An 18663-nucleotide genomic window follows, 5' to 3' on the forward strand; every position below is an offset into this window, starting at 1 on the left:
TATTGTACACCATTCTGAGCATTTTTCAAAATATTATACTTTTTAAAAATGTTACCCATTTTTATAAAAAATGTGACTTTATTTTATTTATTTTAACTTTAAATGTTATTTTAATTTTTACTTTAGCACTTTCACACGAGCTGATGATCAGGAATGATGCTCGCTCCTGATTATTGCCACTGATCACCTTAAAAGCGAACAAATTCTTGCCTGTCAGGTGATCAGATCATTTGTGCAAGCGTAGTAAGGGTCCATTCACACATCCGTGTGTCTTTTGTGGATCTACAGATCCGTGGATCTGTAAAACACGGACAACGGCAATGTGCGTTCCGCATTTTGCGGACCACACATTGCCGGCACTAATAGAATATGCCTATTCTTGTCCGCAATTGCAGGCAAGAATATGACATGTTCTTTTTTTGGGGGGAACGGAATTGCGGACCCGGAAGTGCGGGTCCGCAATTCCGTATCTGGGCAGCACATCGTGCTGCCCCATAGAAATAAATGAGTCCGCAATTCCGTTGAACGAAATTGCGGACATGTGAATGGACTGACTCGTCTGTCAGTAGTACATGTCCCTCTACTGTCAGTAGTACATGATGATCAGTAACCATATGGGGACAAGTAATCATGTTAACGATTGTTCATCTCCATACTGTATAATGATTGCTGCATGTAGCGATAGTGTTATGGTACTTTCACACTAGTGTTAAAGTTTTCCGGTATTGAGTTCCGTCATAGAGGCTCAATACTGGAAAAAAAAAAAACGCTTCAGTTTTATACTAATGCATTCTGAATAGAAAGCATTCCATTCAGTATGCATCAGGATGTCTTCAGTTCAGTCCCTCTTACGGTATTTAACCAGAGAAAATATCGCAGCAATTGCTGCAGTATTTTCTCCGGCCAAAATTCCGGAACACTTGCTAGAATGCCAGATCCGGCATAAATTTCCATTAAAATGTATTAATGCCGAATCCGGTACCAAGTGTTCCGGAAAAAGGGATCCGGTTTCCCGGTCTGCGCATGTGCAGACCTTTAAAAATGTGAAAAAAATAAATACCGGATCCATTTTCCCGGATGACACTGGAGAGACGGATCCGGTATTTCAATGCATTTGTCAGACGGATCTGCATGCGGAAACACATGCTATTTATTTGCACATGGATTTCCGGATCTGGCAGGCAGTTCCAGCAATGGAACTGCCTGCCAGAATCCTCTAACGCTAGTGTGAAAGTACCCTTTTTGTAGATCAGTCCCCTTACGGTGCATTATGTGTGCTCGTATAAGAAGACCGTTACAGTTTATAACCGGCTGACATACTAAATTGTATCAATGCTGTATTTTTTACAGTAAACTAGTGATGAGCGGCAGGTGCCATATTCGAAATCGCTATATTTCACAAATATTTTGCTAAATATTTGTGATATATTCGCTAATTCGAGACTTTGTTATATTCGTACAATGCTATTCAATAGCGAAAAATCGTCATTGAAATATTTGTGTGCGCATGTGCATTTTTCGCATAAGATAAACTATATTAAATAATGAAGAATATTCTAATTCCGTACTGACTAAGATATTTTATCCTTCTCGCATTGGTCCACAAGTAATGGTCTTTTTGCTTGTGGGCCAATGTGAGAAGACTAAAATATCTTAGTCAGTACTGAATTAAAATATTCTTTAATATAGTTTATCTTATGCAAAAAATTGGCAATTAAATATGCGCATTAATCATATTGTGTAAGGGCATTAAGAAGCAACTTTCCTATTGGGTTGGCTTAGTAGAATTGTCGAATATGTAGAAAATAGAATATTCAAAATATTCGCAAATTATCAAAGTGCCGATATTCGCAAGAAAAATTCGCTATTCGAATATTGGTGTTCAACACTAATTAAGATAATAAATTACATTTTATTGTAAAATATAAAAAATATATATTTATACCATGAAAACTCAGAGTCTGCTATAAATGAACATTATCCAAGGTAATATTATTAAGAAATGAAATACTCACTTGTAAGGCTCTGTACATGCGCTCAATATCAGCAAATAGAATAAAGATACAAACTGCTAATTGTATTGGCAGGAGAATGAAAAAAATATCTGTCAAAAGAAAGACAAGACAACATCATTGCACTCTTTATCTTAATTCCAAACAGCATATCCAGGATAAAATGCACCAGTGCATTAGTTTAGAGGTGTATTCTATATAGTTAGCTGAATGGAAGTCTTCCTACATGTGGTGAGAAAACTCTATGGGAACCTATGATCATTTTAGTTTTACATTTGGGCATCTGTGATTGAAAACAACCCTGCTTAGTTAGGACAGCTACAAAGTGTCTTTAAAGGGAAACTCCAGGATTTTCCTATATCTCCTTAATAGCAGATTGGTGGGGGTCTGACTGCCGATGAGCTGTTGGAAGAGGCCCCCGGAACTCCATGGGCACTTAGGTCTCTTCCTAGTCACAATGCCTAGGCGCAGCTCAATCCCATTCAAGGGAATGGGCCTACGTTGCAGTACCAAGCGCAGCCGCTACCTAATGGACAGAGCTGTTCTTTGTAAGCTGTGAAGAGGTAGTAGTGCTCACTGGAGCACCTTGGCCTCCTCAAACAGCTGGGATGCCAGGAGTCAGACCTCTTCCAATCTCATAGATGACCTATTCTGAGGATAGAGTATCAATATGGAAATCCCTGAGAACCCCTTAATAGAGTCTGGGCAACCAACTTTAAATTTTCAGCTCCCCCAATGGTGAGCCGATCACAGGAAGTCTGACTGCTGGAGTAAAATACTTCTTTGCATTGGTTCTCCAGTCTAACAGACTAGGCTTCTGAATGTGACAATCCCCTAAAAACCTTAGAGGGGTTTCCCATAAACACATTTAGCACCTATTCACAGGTGGTCCGACCTCTGGCACTCCCTACAGATCACAACAGCAGGAGTTCCTAAATCACCATAGAAAAGGAGCAATGTGATGACCAGTGTTGAGCGAATCGGGCTTTAGATCATAGATCTGAAGTCGATTAGCTCAAAACTTCATTTAAATGCTTTACAGAGATTTGTGTCTGTATAGCATTCAAATATATAGGCTCCAGCGAGGGAAAGTCTTGGGGGATGTCGATGAATAACTTCGGACTTTGATTTTTGAACTTGAAAGACATTTTAAAACTTGAATCCAAAGTTGACATCGGTACCAAGATACTTCGGATTCCTGCTTTAAAATGTTTTTCAAGTTTAAAAAAATCGAATGCCACAGTTATTCAACAAAGTCGCAACTTTTACCTCGCCGGAGGCCATACATGTGTATGGAGACTGATCTCCGTACAGTATTAAAACAAAGTTTTGAGCAAAAAGACTTCAGATCTTGGATCCGAAGCTAAATTCGCTCAGCACTAGTAATTACCCATATTGTACAGTGGGATGCGAAAGTTTGGGCAACCTTGTTAATAGTCATGATTTTCCGGTATAAATCATTGGTTGTTACAATAAAAAATGTCAGTTAAATATATAATATAGGAGACACACACAGTGATATTTGAGAATTGAAATGAAGTTTATTGGACTTACAGAAAGTGTGCTATAATTGTTTAAAGAAAATTAGGCAGGTGCATAAATTTGGGCACTGTTGTCATTTTATTGACTCCAAAACCTTTAGAACTAATTATTGTAACGCAAATTGGCTTGGTAAGCTCAGTGACCCCTGACCTACATACACAGGTGAATCCAATTATGAGAAAGAGTATTTAAGGGGGTTAATTGTAAGTTTCCCTCCTCTTTTAATTTTCTCTGAAGAGTAGCAACATGGGGGTCTCAAAACAACTCTCAAATGACCTGAAGACAAAGATTGTTCACCATCATGGTTTAGGGGAAGGATACAGAAAGCTGTCTGTGAGATTTCAGCTGTCTGTTTCCACAGTTAGGAACATATTGAGGAAATGGAAGACCACAGGCTCAGTTCAAGTGAAGACTCGAAGTGGCAGAGCAAGAAAAATCTTGGATAGACAGAAGCGACGAATGGTGAGAACAGTCAGAGTCAACCCACAGACCAGCACCTACAACATCATCTTGCTGCAGATGGAGTCACTGTGCATCTTTCAACCATTCGGCGCACTTTACACAAAGAGATGCTGTATGTGAGAGTAATGCAGAGGAATCCTTTTCTCCGCCCACAGCACAAAAAGTGCCGCTTGAGGTAGGCTAAAGCACATTTGGACAAGCCAGCTTCATTTTGGAATAAGGTGCTGTGGACTGGTGAAACTAAAATTGAGTTATTTGGCCATAACAAGGGGCGTTATGCATGGAGGAAAAAGAACACAGCACTCCAAGAAAAACACCTGCTACCTACAGTAAAATATGGTGGTGGTTACATCATGCTGTGGGGCTGTGTGGCCAGTGCAGGGACTGGGAATCTTGTCAAAGTTGAGGGACGCATGTATTCCACTCAGTATCAGCAGATTCTGGAGACCAATGTCCAGGAATCAGTGACAAAGCTGAAGCTGCGCCGGGGCTAGATCTTTCAACAAGACAACGACCCGAAACACTTCAAAATCCACTAAGGCATTTATGCAGAGGAACAAGTACAACGTTCTGGAATGGCCATCTCAGTCCCCAAACCTGAATATAATTGAAAATCTGTGGTGTGACTTAAAGAGAGCTGTCCATGCTCGGAAGCCATCAAACCTGAATGAACTAAAGATGTTTTGTAAAGAGGAATGGTCCAAAATACCTTCAACCAGAATCCAGACTCTCATTGGAACCTACAGGAAGTGTTTAGAGGCTGTAATTTCTGCAAAAGGAGGATCTACTAAATATTGATTTCATTTCTTTTTTGTGGTGCCCAAATTTATGCACCTGCCTAATTTTGTTTAAACAATTATAGCACACTTTCTGTAAATCCAATAAACTTCATTTCACTTCTCAAATATCACTGTGTGTGTCTCCTATATTATATATTTGACTGACATTTTTTATCGTAACAACCGAAGATTTATACAGGAAAAATCTTGACAATTAACAAGGTTGCCCAAACTTTCGCATCCCACTGTATGTGTTCGCACTGCTCTGTTCACCAGTAGTGATGAGCGGCAGGGGTCAAATTCGAATTCACGATATTTCGCGAATATTTTTTAGAATATTCGTCGAATATTCGAAAATTCATGATTTTTTTTTTACTTGATAAAATCGGCAAGGTAATGATTGTGCAATATGCAAATTTTCGTAATTAGAATTTTCGGATTCGAATTTTTATTGCGAACTTTTCAACACAACTATTAGACAAAGAAGATTATAGCACTATTAGCTAAATTGCTCTATATTCGATTTTTTTCCGAATATTCGCTGTATTGCTATAAATTCGTAATATTCTAAACCAAGAATATATAGCAATATAGCGAATATTCGAAAAAACGAATATAGAGCAAAATTCACATACAGTACTACTCCTAAAGTCAAGTATATTGCAGCCTTCTTATTGGCCCACAAGCTATAAGCAGGAAGGGTTCATGTGTACTGATAATAAAAAATAAAAAATCAGAAAAAAATTGAATATTCGAAATTACAAATATATATGGCAATATTCGAAATATTCACAAATTTTCGAAGTACCTATATTCGCAATAAAAATTCGAAATTCGAATATTCGTGATCAACACTATTCACCAGAGATATGATAGCAAAACAGTAGTTACGCATGTGGACCACTGTTCCAGTTACACAGGTCTCAGTCAGACCCTCAGTGATCAGACACTTATCCCCTAATTTGTGGATAGGTAAAAATGTTATTCATGGGAAAATCTCTTTGAAGTTGGTTTCTCATAAAGTGATTTGGGGGAAAAAAGGAGTTTTGCTGATTCTGTGGCCAGATTCAATAGGGAATTATAACAGAAAATGTCAGTGAACACCAACACTTCTATGGATTGGTGTACCTCTCTTAGATCTCTCTGTCCTAGAATCAGTGAACTGAATATTATCTATAACAGAACATGTTCTATTTTTTTTTTTGCGGTGCGGAGGCACAGAGAGAAACACCATGGAAGCTCTCCGTAGTGCTTTTGAGCCTCCGTTCTGCACCAGATTGTGATACGGTGTGCACGCGGCCAGTGCCCGTATATTGCGGACCTGCTGTTTGCAGGGTGCCATACAAAAAGTGGTTAGAAGAAGGTCAAAAGGCTGCTATTTTTGTGCAAATAGGGAAAATAGTGACTTTCTTACACCAGAAAATTGATGAAAATCTGTTAATACATTTCCCCAAAATGTGTATATAGTATGCACTTCATTTTGATACTACAGCCAGCTTTTCTGAAGACCATTAAACATAAGATGAGTTGAGTTGTTAAGTGGTAGTGCAGGGAATGTGCACATCCCTACCACCATCAAATACATGTAAGATGAGCAAGTTTGGGACACAGTTAATAGCTATTTTATTATCTTTTTGGTTAATTCACTTTTTTGATTTTTTTATATCAAGCTAATAAAAGTTATATTTTAACATAGCCAAATATATCTGGGTGAAGCTGGGTAGTTGGCCTATTTAGACAGTTTTGTGAGTACCATTACATAGTGGGTGCACAAAACTTTTATAAGGGCACCTAGCAGATTTTGTTGCAGAAAATGTATGCCACCGAAAATCAGTTCCATATAATTGAATGGGACTCGTAAAACTCCATGTATTTCCCACCAAAACAACTATATTAAGATGAATGGAATTAATTTCCTGCAACAAAATCTGCAGCGTGGTATCTTGTAGCTGCCCTAATTAAAAGGAGTCTGCCCTGGTAACAGATTCATCTTTATTGATGCTATAAACTCCCAAATATAAAAGTTCCTAACTAACTTGAGGCACTTAATGAAGCACTCTGGGATTTTTTGCCTATATAGTGCAGGATAGGCCATTATTAAAGAATAAGATACAGGTTTTTGTGTATACCTTGAGTATACCTATTTTACTTGATGTGTAATTTGTAGGTTGTCAGCCTTCTTGATTCTTTTGTCCCTCAAATATGTTTTTTTCTTATGAATCCTACATTTCATATCATGTCTGGCTTTGCAGAGACAGAGGGTAGACTCTTACTACCCTGCACTGCTCTGTGTCTTCTGAGTGCAGACATGACAGATAAGTAACACAGCTGCTATCCCCTCACACTGCAGACTACTCCATGTTCTACATGATACAGCTTAAACCTATCTCCCCCTTTCAGGTCTTACATCTAGGAGGTATGGAGAACAGTGTGAATCTACATCCAACAGAACTACACTGGAGAGTCAGTACACACAGATAGTACAGACAATGTCAGTCAGGAGTTTTACAGGTGAAAATCAAAAAATTAGAATATCGTGGAAAAGTTAATTTATTTCAGTAATGCAACTTAAAATTAGAATATTGTGAAAGGTTAAATATTCTAGGCTCAAAGTGTCACACTCTAGTCAGCTAATTAATAGTGATGAGCGGGAGATGCCATATTCGATTTTGCGATATTTCGCGAATATTCGATTGAATATTCGTCTTATATTCGTCGAAATCGAATATTCGTCATTATTCTATTTATAGCGAATAATATGCGATTTAATTATTTGTGTATTGCGAGTTTAACTGTATAAGGCAATTTTCCTATTGGTTGGCTATCTAGAATTAACGAAGATAACGAATATAGCGCTATATTCTCTATATTCGTTAATTCTAGCAAGCCAATAGGAAAGTTGCCTATGGACAGCTCTAAGTTGGATTCGCAATGCGAGAATATTACTTTGCCTATTTTTTGCAATAAATAGAATACTGAGTCATTATTCTATTTATTGCAAAAAATAGGCAAAATAATATTCTTGCATAGGCAACTTTCCTAATGGCTTGCTAGAATAAACGAATATAGAGAATATAGCGCTATATTCGTTATCTTCGTTATTTGTATTTTACAAATATTCGCTATATTGGTATATATTTTTGTTTTAGAATATGACAAATATTCTAAAAACAAATATATAGCAATATAGCGAATATATTCGTTATTTAGAATATTCGTATTTTTTTCCATATTCCACTTTGGCATACTCCTCCCCGACAAGCGTCCCCATCACCATGGGAATGCCTGTGGGTTAGAAAATACCATCGGATCTGAGTTTTCCCTGAGATCGTAAAAACTTAGATCCGATGGTATATTCTAACCCACAGGCATTCCCATTGTGACGGGAACGCTTGCCTGGGGGTTAGAATATACCATCGGATCTGAGTTTTCATGATCTCAGTAAGATCGTGAAAACTCAGATCCCATGTTATATTCTAACCCACAGGCATTCCCATGGTGACGGGGACGCTTGCCTGGGGTTAGTATATATCATCGGATCTGAGTTTTCATGGTACATGGTAGACGACAGGCTCTGTGGAGATTTTTGATTGGTTTCTAGGAGCTTTAAGTAATGACTCTGTACATGCCGTACATATAGCATTTGTGACTCTTCTACAAATTTTTCTGTCATGGACAACATTTAAAAATATTAATTTTGTGTTTTAGCCGTGATTTAAGCTTTGTATTTAAAGTTTTCCATATAACAATGACAGCTTGTAAATAGAAAGTGTATTTAGGGCATACAATCTGCGAGTTAAGTAGAGCAAACCATGAATGCTTTGTTAGTATCTTAAAAATGAGGATCAGCACACAGATTCAAAGCGAAAAACCCAAGTAATCTTAGCAGTAAATCAATTTAAACAGAAAACTTTTGTCGAGATTACGGTGCTGAAAGTCTTTCACTCCGCTTCATGTTCTTACAGTTAGACAGTTTCTTAAAAATGCGAGGGTGTCTGACAGCTTCAGTAGACTTTAAATTGCTTTAAACCCATTCAAAAGCATAAACAAACAGCCTGAAGCACCGTAAATTAAGACTAGATCCACTCTCTTACCTTCCGATCCTGTGTGTGCGCGCGTTCACAGGAAGTCTCGCGTCTCGCAAGATGACGCATATATGTGTGACTCTGCCTGGGACAGCCGCCTCTGGACTGCGATCCTGCGTTATGTGGTCCAGAGGCGGTTAAAAAATGACAAATATTCGATATAGCGAATATATAACACTATATTTGAAATATTAGCAAATTTTCAAGATAAATATTCATAATTAGAATATTCCCGCTCAACACTACTTATTAATCTATACACCCTGAGCAAAGGGTACCTGAGATTGTGACTTTGGGGTTTTCATAAGCTATAAGCCATAATCATCCAAATTATAACAAATAAAGGCTTGAAATATCTCGCTTTGCATGTAATGAGTATATCTCATATATTAGTTTCACTTTTTAGGCTGCATTACTGAAATAAATCAACTTTGCACGATATTCAAATTTTTCAAATTTTTTTTGTATATCACTGTAGCTAATCACTATGTGCACTTGCCTACTATATACAGATATCTGCACTCTTAGTGCTTTACAGTGAGAAACACTATGGGCCTGGTTTATCATTAGCTCAAGTCAAAATAACGGAGTTTAAAAGTCACACATTTTTGCACAATCGCTAAAACTGCACAAAAAATTGCGCTATGCTCGCTAGTTTTCTGAAAGTGGGATTGTTTTCTTATGTAAATTCATCTCTAGACAGATTTACTATTGCCACAATTTAAAAAGTTGCAAAAAATTTCCCAATTTCACTCCAGTGAGGACCATGCTTATCTTATGCAACTTTTTAATAGAACATGCGACTTTATCGTAAAGACGTGCGACTTTTGTAAAGCCGCTTACTGAAGTATAAACTGCTACCGTCAAACCACATTTATCACGGTATTAAAGGACCATTAATAAATATGACTTAGCCAAAAGTGACTTTGGACATATGTAAGAGTGGAGTAAGATGTAAGTGTGATGATAAATCTGGCCCTATATCTTCAACAGAATACAGGGACATACAGAGTAGTGTGCGAAAGATGGGGCCTGAGATTTCCCAAGAGGGATCTGATGGGTGATAATGTCATCCTGTAGTTCACAGGAAGTCAGCCACAGGAAGAGAGCAAGTTCCTGTTTACACATTAGAGCAAGCAGTCATACTTGAGATCATATGACCAGGTTCCTATAATGAAAAGGTATGGATGCAACTGAGTCGGGGTGTAACAAATTACAGAATACTGGTGGTGAGTTAGTAATATAGGTAAATAAATAAAAAAAACTAAATAAAACTGAAGTGCTTCTTTAATTTGTGATATAAACTCTCATCAATAATCACAAAGAATAATAATAAAAAAAAACTAAAAAACTCTATTAATATACTGGTAACAGCATGCATCCAACTTGGGACTTTTGTAGGGTGCTCACCCTGCTCTGATTCTACTCCACCTAAGGACCTTGTAGCATAGATGCAGAAAAGCTCCTTCATTCAGCACTGCAATCACAATGAATCAATCATGTCTTTATTACTCCAGCTCTGTAATGCAGTAGCTCTGTTATAATAGCTGCTATAATTTGGCTGGAGTAATAAAGAAAGGACTAATCAGAACACTATATTGCAAAGTGGAAAAAACATATTTATTTTCCTTCCTCCAAAATTGTAAAACAAATTATCACTTTCCATTATTAGTTTACTTACAGTTGGTATATATAGGTTTTCGGAATGGTTTTCCCTTGGAGAAGACAAAGGCAACAATTACGCAGCTAATAGTTGTTACTGACCACAATGATGTGGTTTCATAATTTTCATATATAGAATATTCTTGAAATTCTGCAGTGCTCCCATTTGTGAAGTTGAGATCATTATCTCTGGTTATACATGCACTATAAGAACAATGGAAAAATAACCCAATAAATAAAAGAATGATATACAGAACGATTCTCCAATTTAAAGGGGTTGGTAAATTTTTGGCTACTGTTGCTATGTAAGATGCTGATATGGCACTTACTAATTTAGGCTTGGTTGATAGTCTGTGCTGTTTGCTAAATTTCACAAGCCATGTCCCAATGTTGAGCAAATCTTCTATGCTATCCACATAGAGGTCCTGTCCATAAGGTGGCCACTGATGAAAGATTATGCGACCAGCAACATCTCTCAGCCTGCTCTATTTAAACACACTGCACATGCACTCAACTCTCAACAGTGCAAGTGCAGATGGCAGGTGCAGTGCATTTGAGTGGAGGAGGCTGGGTAATTTGCTCTGGTCACATGACCCTCCATCAGCAGCTATTTTATGGAAAGGACCATTTTGCACAATTATGGTGCAACTTTTTATGCTTACCTGCACTTTTATCTTATTTTAGAAAAATGTGTAGAGTTTAGTGGAAGGGGAGGGGTCATCACTGCTTGACACATTTACTAAAATTTACACCAAAATATCATCATTATGACTTAAATCTACTCCAGCACCTAACTAGAGTAGATTTTAGTTTCTGGTGTATGGACAGCCAAAAATGTGACAAATTTCTTAATGGGTTTGTCCCATAAAAAATATTCTACATCCATCTGAATACTTTTGTAAATGCATGTGCTTAAAAATGTAGTAGAGCTACTGAGTTATTCAATAAAACGTATCTGTATAGCGCCACCTGCTGTTTTTTTTTTGTCCAGCTCCCTGAGATGAAAGCACATGCTCAGTTCTATCCTTCAACTGCCATCAGAAAGAACATGCCAGAACGTGCCTCCTGAACTGCCAGCTTAAAATAAAGCTAGCACAACCATTCGAGCATGAATGGGGAGATCTAGAAATCCATATGAGTTACAGGGCTGGTTCTAAGTTTGTTAGAAAGAGACTGTCGTGTACTATATATTTGATTTAAATTTTTTACATTATTAATGAGATAACCTCTTTAAGAGGCGTGCACCTCTTAAAGGAGTTGTCTGATCTCAATCTTTCTTGGTTGAGATGGAAATAACCCACAGTAAACTCAAACCCGGGTGGTTGGAATTACGGTAACATCCGAGACAATGTTGCTCTGCAGTTTCCATAAATCCTATAGCAATGAATGGGAGCTATATTAAGCAAACAGCGTAGCACAGCAACCTATGCTGTTTGTGTAACTCGGAAGTTATGGAAACAGTGTAGCTTGCTGTGCTACGCTATTTGTGTAGCTCCAATTTACTGCTATGGGAGTTACAAAACAGTAGAGCCCCCCCCCATTCACCTGTTTCCATAACTCCCTGGGCCAGGTCTTAATCTGGGGTATCTCATCTTGATTATGAAAGACCAAGATGGGACAATCCCTTTAATATATTGGTCAGAGCTTCCTTCAGTGGGGTTTTTAATAAGGTTGGTAGGTGAAACACAGTTTTTTATTATTAAGTGACCCCATTATTTCACCCCAAATTTGGGTTCTGAAGTCTACAGAATTGTGAATGCAGCAATCGGCTACAATATAGACGTCGAGTCAGGATACAAGATATACAAAGAATTATGCTTACAATGATGCTCAGCCTTTTATGCAGCTTATATGTATATGAAAACTGTACATGTGAACATACACTTTAACTATTATATACTTTAATTACAATAACAAATAACGTTCTGTGCTATTCCTAATATTATGCTGTTCTTTGGATCTCTTCCAATATAATAAGAGACATTTTCAATAGTAGCCTCTGAAGGCGGGCAGATCTTTATCATTCAGAAAGCAGCACTTGGGACTAGAGGTAAAGAATGCACATACTTTACTTGTACAGGGTCCATCTGCTGTCTATATCTGCCCATTTTATTGCATCCGCACTGGTGTGCATTTCTAACAGAAGAGATCAAGTCCCAACGAGCTTACATTATCATTTTTCAAAATAACTGTTAAAGTGTCTCCAAATCGGATCTTCACAATTGGTTGACAAAAGCCAGGATTGCATTTATGGCTATGAAAATTTCCATGCACATCAGTGGTAATATACCTGTAGTTAGATGTGCTGTACCATGGCTGTTTCTGTACTAGTACAAAGGCACAGATCTGAATGGCCACATTGAGGAGAACATTAAACATCACGGATAACAGGAGAGGGGGTGATATCAACTGTGCTGGAGGTCTATATGGCGCCAGTTTTGGATAAGCCTGTGTTAAACTCACTGTTGTAAAACAGAAAGAAACAAAACATTATATTTAAATGATCATTAACCAGTTTCAACAAACTTAACATTACAGTACAGGTGAAAAAACAACTTTGTTTTGTGATAACTATATATCTTATCAGAGAAAATGCCTCTTTCTCCACTTATCATCCACTTATTGACTCTCCCTTCTAGACTAATCTTCAGGTTTCTAAATCCATTATTAATGTGGACCTTTTATACCCAAATAGATGCCTATAGTCTGTAGATGAGGGGTGGTGAGCTGCAATGCGAGGGACACAGAGGCTTTAACAGCTAACAGTAAGTCTTATATCTCATCCCAAGCATTTCATCTACATCAGTACTGCTCAGTACTTCTCCACAGTGTCTTATATGGTGCGAGTGAGTGAGTGAATAAGTGAGTGGGGAATGAGTGAGTGAATGAATAGTGAGTTAGGGATCCGAATCTCCAGTTTTGTCCATGTGCAGCTAGCAGCTAGTCTTCACCCACTAGTTCACATCGATTCCGACTATCCAGAGAAGTCACCTGGAAGTGTAGGTACCCTTAAACCTGTAACATTTTGCATAATTACACTTCAATTACCTGCTGAAACCACTTAAATAGAGATTATCTGGCATCATAAATTAGTCATAAGCTAAGATCCAATTATCAGGGATGAACACTCATACACTCATTCCCTTTAATTGCCCCATGTAACTTGTCCCTCATTAGTCAGGTGATTGCATATTTAATGCTCCTATAATTGTTGCTTCGTTTAACAATCCTTTTCATCATATGACAAAGTGCAGTATAAATGCACAAAGAATACTTTGTATTGTCACTGCCATCGTTATGAGCTCATAGACCTTCTCTTAAAGGGGGTGTCCGCTTTTTATTTTGATATCAATATCATGTTGGTGGAGGCTGACTCCCCTATCAGCTGTTTGAAGAGACTGCAGCACTGGTACGATCACTCCCTTCTCTTCACTGTTTACCCGCTCACCAGTTCAGCACAGGTGTAATTGCAACTTCAATGAGGTGGCTCTTTCCTATTCATTGAAGTGAATGGGGACAGCAGAGGCAGGTAAACAGTGAACGCTCTATGAGAGCTGCAGTCTCTTCAAACAGGTCACCTGCCTTTAATGGGAACCTGCCACCATTAGAATGCAGTATAATCTGCAGGCAGTATGTTATTAAGCAGGATGAGCTGAGCAAAGTGAAAAATTATTCAGCAAAGCTTTAGCTTGTCATTTATTCTTTTCCATTTCTGCTTTTTTGTACTCATTGCACTAAATTTTCAGTGATGACAGGTTCCCAAAAGATATCTTAAAACAAGGGAAACCAGTATTACACAACCAATAAAATATAGCCACTGACATATTCTACAATGTTATTTTCCTTTATGAACAAATGGGTGCAGCCTGACTACTAAATGTTAAAAAGGTGCAGCACTATGAAAAAAAGCTGTTTTTGTCCTACTAAGGTTTAAGCAGTCTAACTTTACCATAGCTCCTGCCAGTTTGTGAACATGCATGATTACATGTGCAAAGGTTCAATGATAATGTAACCTTGTATGACATCAGTGCATGTTGGCTCAAAACATCACTGTATACACACTCAGTGTGGTTAGCAAGCCGATGTTGTGAGAAAAAACCTCATATGCACTTGTAGAGATAGCTCTGTCTTTCAATAATCCATATTGTTGTGGTAAAAATATTAATAGTTGTGATCAGCCCGCATCATAGTTAGTGTAAGGAAACAGCAACTCCATCTTCCCTTATCCGCAGCCAGAGAGCCACACAAATGCTACCATCTTGATTCAGTTCTGAGCAACTCCCCCCTCCTCCTTGCCCAGTATCCGTCTTTTATTGACCAAAACAAAAGGTGTAAAAGGGGCTGGCCCAAGACAAGGATACAGGAAGTGATGACATATCAAAGGACAGGGAGGGGCAGCCAATGTGGCTGTGCAGACACACCCCATACAAACACATGTATACAATAATCTACCATTACCACTGAGAGACATGATGACAATCTATAAAACACACACACATCCTAAGATAAAATGTCCGCATAATAAAATTTCCACAACAATATCTTTTTTATTAATAATACAAAAAATAATAATTGTCAGATACTGCATGCCTTTTCTTTACCAAAGGCTCTCCAATTACCTGCAATAAAGCTGCATTCAGCTTTATCGCAGCAATATCCCATTGAATACTTATGTGATCACACCTGCCTGGCCCTCCCAATCAAGTGAGGGTGCTGCAGTTGCAGAGAGAGCAGAGCCTCTAGGTGTAATGGCAATGCCCCCATTGCTCCAAGAGGCTCATTTGCATATACTAATATATAATTTTCTCAGCAATGCGGACCACATATGAACATGGGACAAATTCCCTTTGAGCCAAAAAACTGGCATAGTTTATATGCTTTTTTCCTCATTTATTATGTATGTTATGCCCCTTGGTTAACAAGATGGTGTGGTTTAGTTGAAAGTGAAAGAGGCATGGCTTAAATTGCAGTATTGTGCAATAAAATTTTGCCAAATTTGGGGAACAATATCAGCACTAAGATATCAAATCAAAAGATGATGTAAATGTATCTATAGATGCACCAAACAGGCAAAATGATTAGTTTACTACCCTTATCCTGTATCTAAATACCCAGTCAAAAATGTTCCTACCTACCACCCCAGTTAGAACCCTAGGATGCACCAAATTTACCATGAAAACTGATGATACATTTGGTATATCTTTAGACTTCCTAGTTTAAGGCCCCTTTCACATTGGTGAGAATTCCGCGCGGGTGCAATGCGTGAAGTGAACGCATTGCACCCGCACTGAATCCGGACCCATTCACTTCAATGGGGCTGTTCAGATAAGCTTTGATTTTCACGCATCACTTGTGCGCTGCATGAAGAGCACAGCATGTTCTATATTCAGCGTTTTTCACACAACGCAGGCCCCATAGAAATGACTGGGGCTGCGTAAAAATTGCATAGCATCCGCAAGCAAGTGCGGATAAAATACGATTTTCACGCATGGTTGCTAGGAGATGTTGTTAGTAAATTGCTAAAAGTCAATTTGCTGCATTATTTTCCCTAATAACATGGTTATAAAGGAAAATAATAGCATTCTTAATACAAAATGCTTACTAAAATGTTGCTTGAGGGGTTAAAAATGTTTAAAAATGTACTTACCTCATACACTTGATCGCGCAGCCGGCATCGTCTTCTTTTTTCTTCATTGAGGATCTGCAAAAGGACCTTTGATGACGTAATCGCCCTCACCACGTAGTGAGCGTGATTACATCATCGAAGGACCTTTTGCAGGTCCTCAAATAAGTAGAAAGAAGACGATGCCGGCTGCGTGATCAAGTGGATGAGGTGAGTTAATTAATCAAGAAACATTTTACTATGCATTCTGCATTAAGAATGCTATTATTTTCCCTTATAACCAAGTTATAAGAGAAAATAATAACATCTACACAACACCGAACCCAAACTCGAACTTTAGTGAAGAAGTTTGGGTCTGTGTACCACATTCAGTTTTTACCACGCGCGTGCAAAATGCATTGCACTCGCGCAGAAAAAAACTGAACAACGCAATGCACCCGGGATGCATCTGGAGCAAATCGGGGAAGCCCATCTGAAAGAGGCCTAAAGAGGATCTGTAACCTCTCCTGACTGTTTTATCAACTACTTCCAACCTCTCCAATAATCCCCTACCCACCCCAGCACACACCTTTGTAATTCTCGATTATCTACTCTATTTTGCACCATATGTTTATTATTCCTTCTAGAAGTAATGAATTGCCAGCAGTTTGCAACAAAGGTTCATCTGGGTGTTATCAGGTGGGGAGTTCTGCACAGTGACACTAACCAATAAGTGATCCGAGTGTCACACTGTGCAGGGACACCTCTCCAGTTGGTAACAACCAGACAGAGCATCATTGCAGACTGTTGGCAATTCATTCATAACTTCTGGAAAGGATGATAAGAATATAATTACAATAAATATAAGTAAGAATTATAATTCATCAAGGTTAGATGCTCCAGAATTGTTATTATACGGGGGAAGCAAGTAGTTACTAAAACAGACATGTCAGGAGAGGTGACAGGTCCTTTGTAAATTTACACAGTTTATACATTAGACCAGATTACTAAATCTGCCGCAGTGTTTTCAGCACACCCTTTTTGTAATCCTACAGAAAAAATGATTAATGCAAACACAATGCATAATACATAAATGAAAACCTGCATACAAGTAACAATACAAGTAACATACTTGTCAAACAGACCAGCACTGTCACTCCCACATCCTGAAGAAGGTATTGATACAGACCCACTGTTTTCAATTGCTGCAAGAAAAAAAAAGTATTTAATTACTATATTTGTTTCTAAACTGACAAGGTAGTATGAATGAATAATGTAGGATACATATCTTGCCCGAAAATAAGGGATGCAAATAATCTCTTAACAAGCTCTGCCTCTAATGCCACCAGATGTAAGGTAGCTATCCTATGTCAATGCTCTACCCTTTAAATAGGCCTTGAGACATGACTTGGATATTAAATAAGCCAGCACCTCATCTGCAGTCAGCTGTTTTGGAGTGATTTCCCCTCAATCAGTGCAAAGCAAAGAGTACTGACTTAACTGTGTCTTCCCAGACTACCAGAGGAGCATGTATGGCCTATAAGTCTCCTCACACCGACTAAGACACTCTCTCCCAAAGGAGAGATAGTACCCCCCAAATCCTCACTGAGACCTTTCACCCAGTTAAGCCAGTACTCTGCGCTCTGCACTGATGAGGGGCAATCACCCTGAAACAGCTGTCTGCAGATGAGGTGCTAATATCCGAGTCATTCATCTAGGCCTATTTAAAGGGTTGAACATTGACTTATAGGATAGCTGCCTTACATCTGGTGGCATTGGAGGCAGAGCTTATTAAGAGCTCATATGCATCCATTTCTTGGATATTAAAATAAGCAAGAACCCCATCTGCCATTTCAATTGCCCATAATCAGTGCAGAGCAGAGAGTACTGGCTTAACTGGGTGAGAGGCCCCTTTCTTCCCAGAATTCCAGAGTTGCATGTATGGCCTACGTATAAATCTCCTCTCTCCAAGCAGAGATATTGCCCGAAAATAAAAACTGATTAATAAAAAAAGATATGCATTGCTATATGGTTTTCAGAGGCAGAAACAAATTGGTGACACATTCCCTGAAATGCACAATATATATCTTGCCAAATAATATTTTCTCAACTACAGGCTATAAAACTAACATATAATACTAGAAATAAAATTAGAGTGACTTACCCAGTAGAGCAGGAGCAGACAAGTAAATTGTATCATTGCATACAGAGTTACATATTTGAAGACAGCAAAAGAACTGACCAGAGCAGCCCGACCTTCCCTATACAATTACAGAAGCACATACTGTTAGATTATTGTGTTATCCCATCCCCTCCTGCTTCAGTAACCTCAGTTACCATTAAAGTTAAATGGGTTTTCTGCTATGAGCAATCCCTACTTGTTAAATAGATCCCTTAACAATAAACTGATCCCAAAGTATGCTGGGACCCCAATAATCTATGGGGAAACATAGAAATTCATTATTAATTTCACTGCAGCACCACTATAAGGGAAATGATCCATTATACATTGTTCATTG

The 18663-nt window shown here is 38.3% G+C and overlaps 1 protein-coding gene across 1 annotated transcript in view; it reads right to left on the reverse strand.

The window, feature by feature from the left end:
* The window catches only part of LOC122934071 (probable cation-transporting ATPase 13A4), a 197091-nt gene that overhangs the window by 11177 nt on the left and 167251 nt on the right, over positions 1-18663 (reverse strand). The window contains exons 24-28 of the mRNA XM_044289220.1: positions 18309-18405; positions 17277-17349; positions 12833-13004; positions 10562-10746; positions 2016-2104 (exon numbers count right to left, since the gene is read on the reverse strand). Of these exons, the coding sequence (XP_044145155.1) occupies positions 2016-2104; positions 10562-10746; positions 12833-13004; positions 17277-17349; positions 18309-18405 (616 nt within the window). The remainder of the gene's footprint in view (positions 1-2015; positions 2105-10561; positions 10747-12832; positions 13005-17276; positions 17350-18308; positions 18406-18663) is intronic.

This window comes from Bufo gargarizans, chromosome 4 (assembly GCF_014858855.1).
Source record: "Bufo gargarizans isolate SCDJY-AF-19 chromosome 4, ASM1485885v1, whole genome shotgun sequence".
Lineage (NCBI taxonomy): Eukaryota > Metazoa > Chordata > Amphibia > Anura > Bufonidae > Bufo > Bufo gargarizans.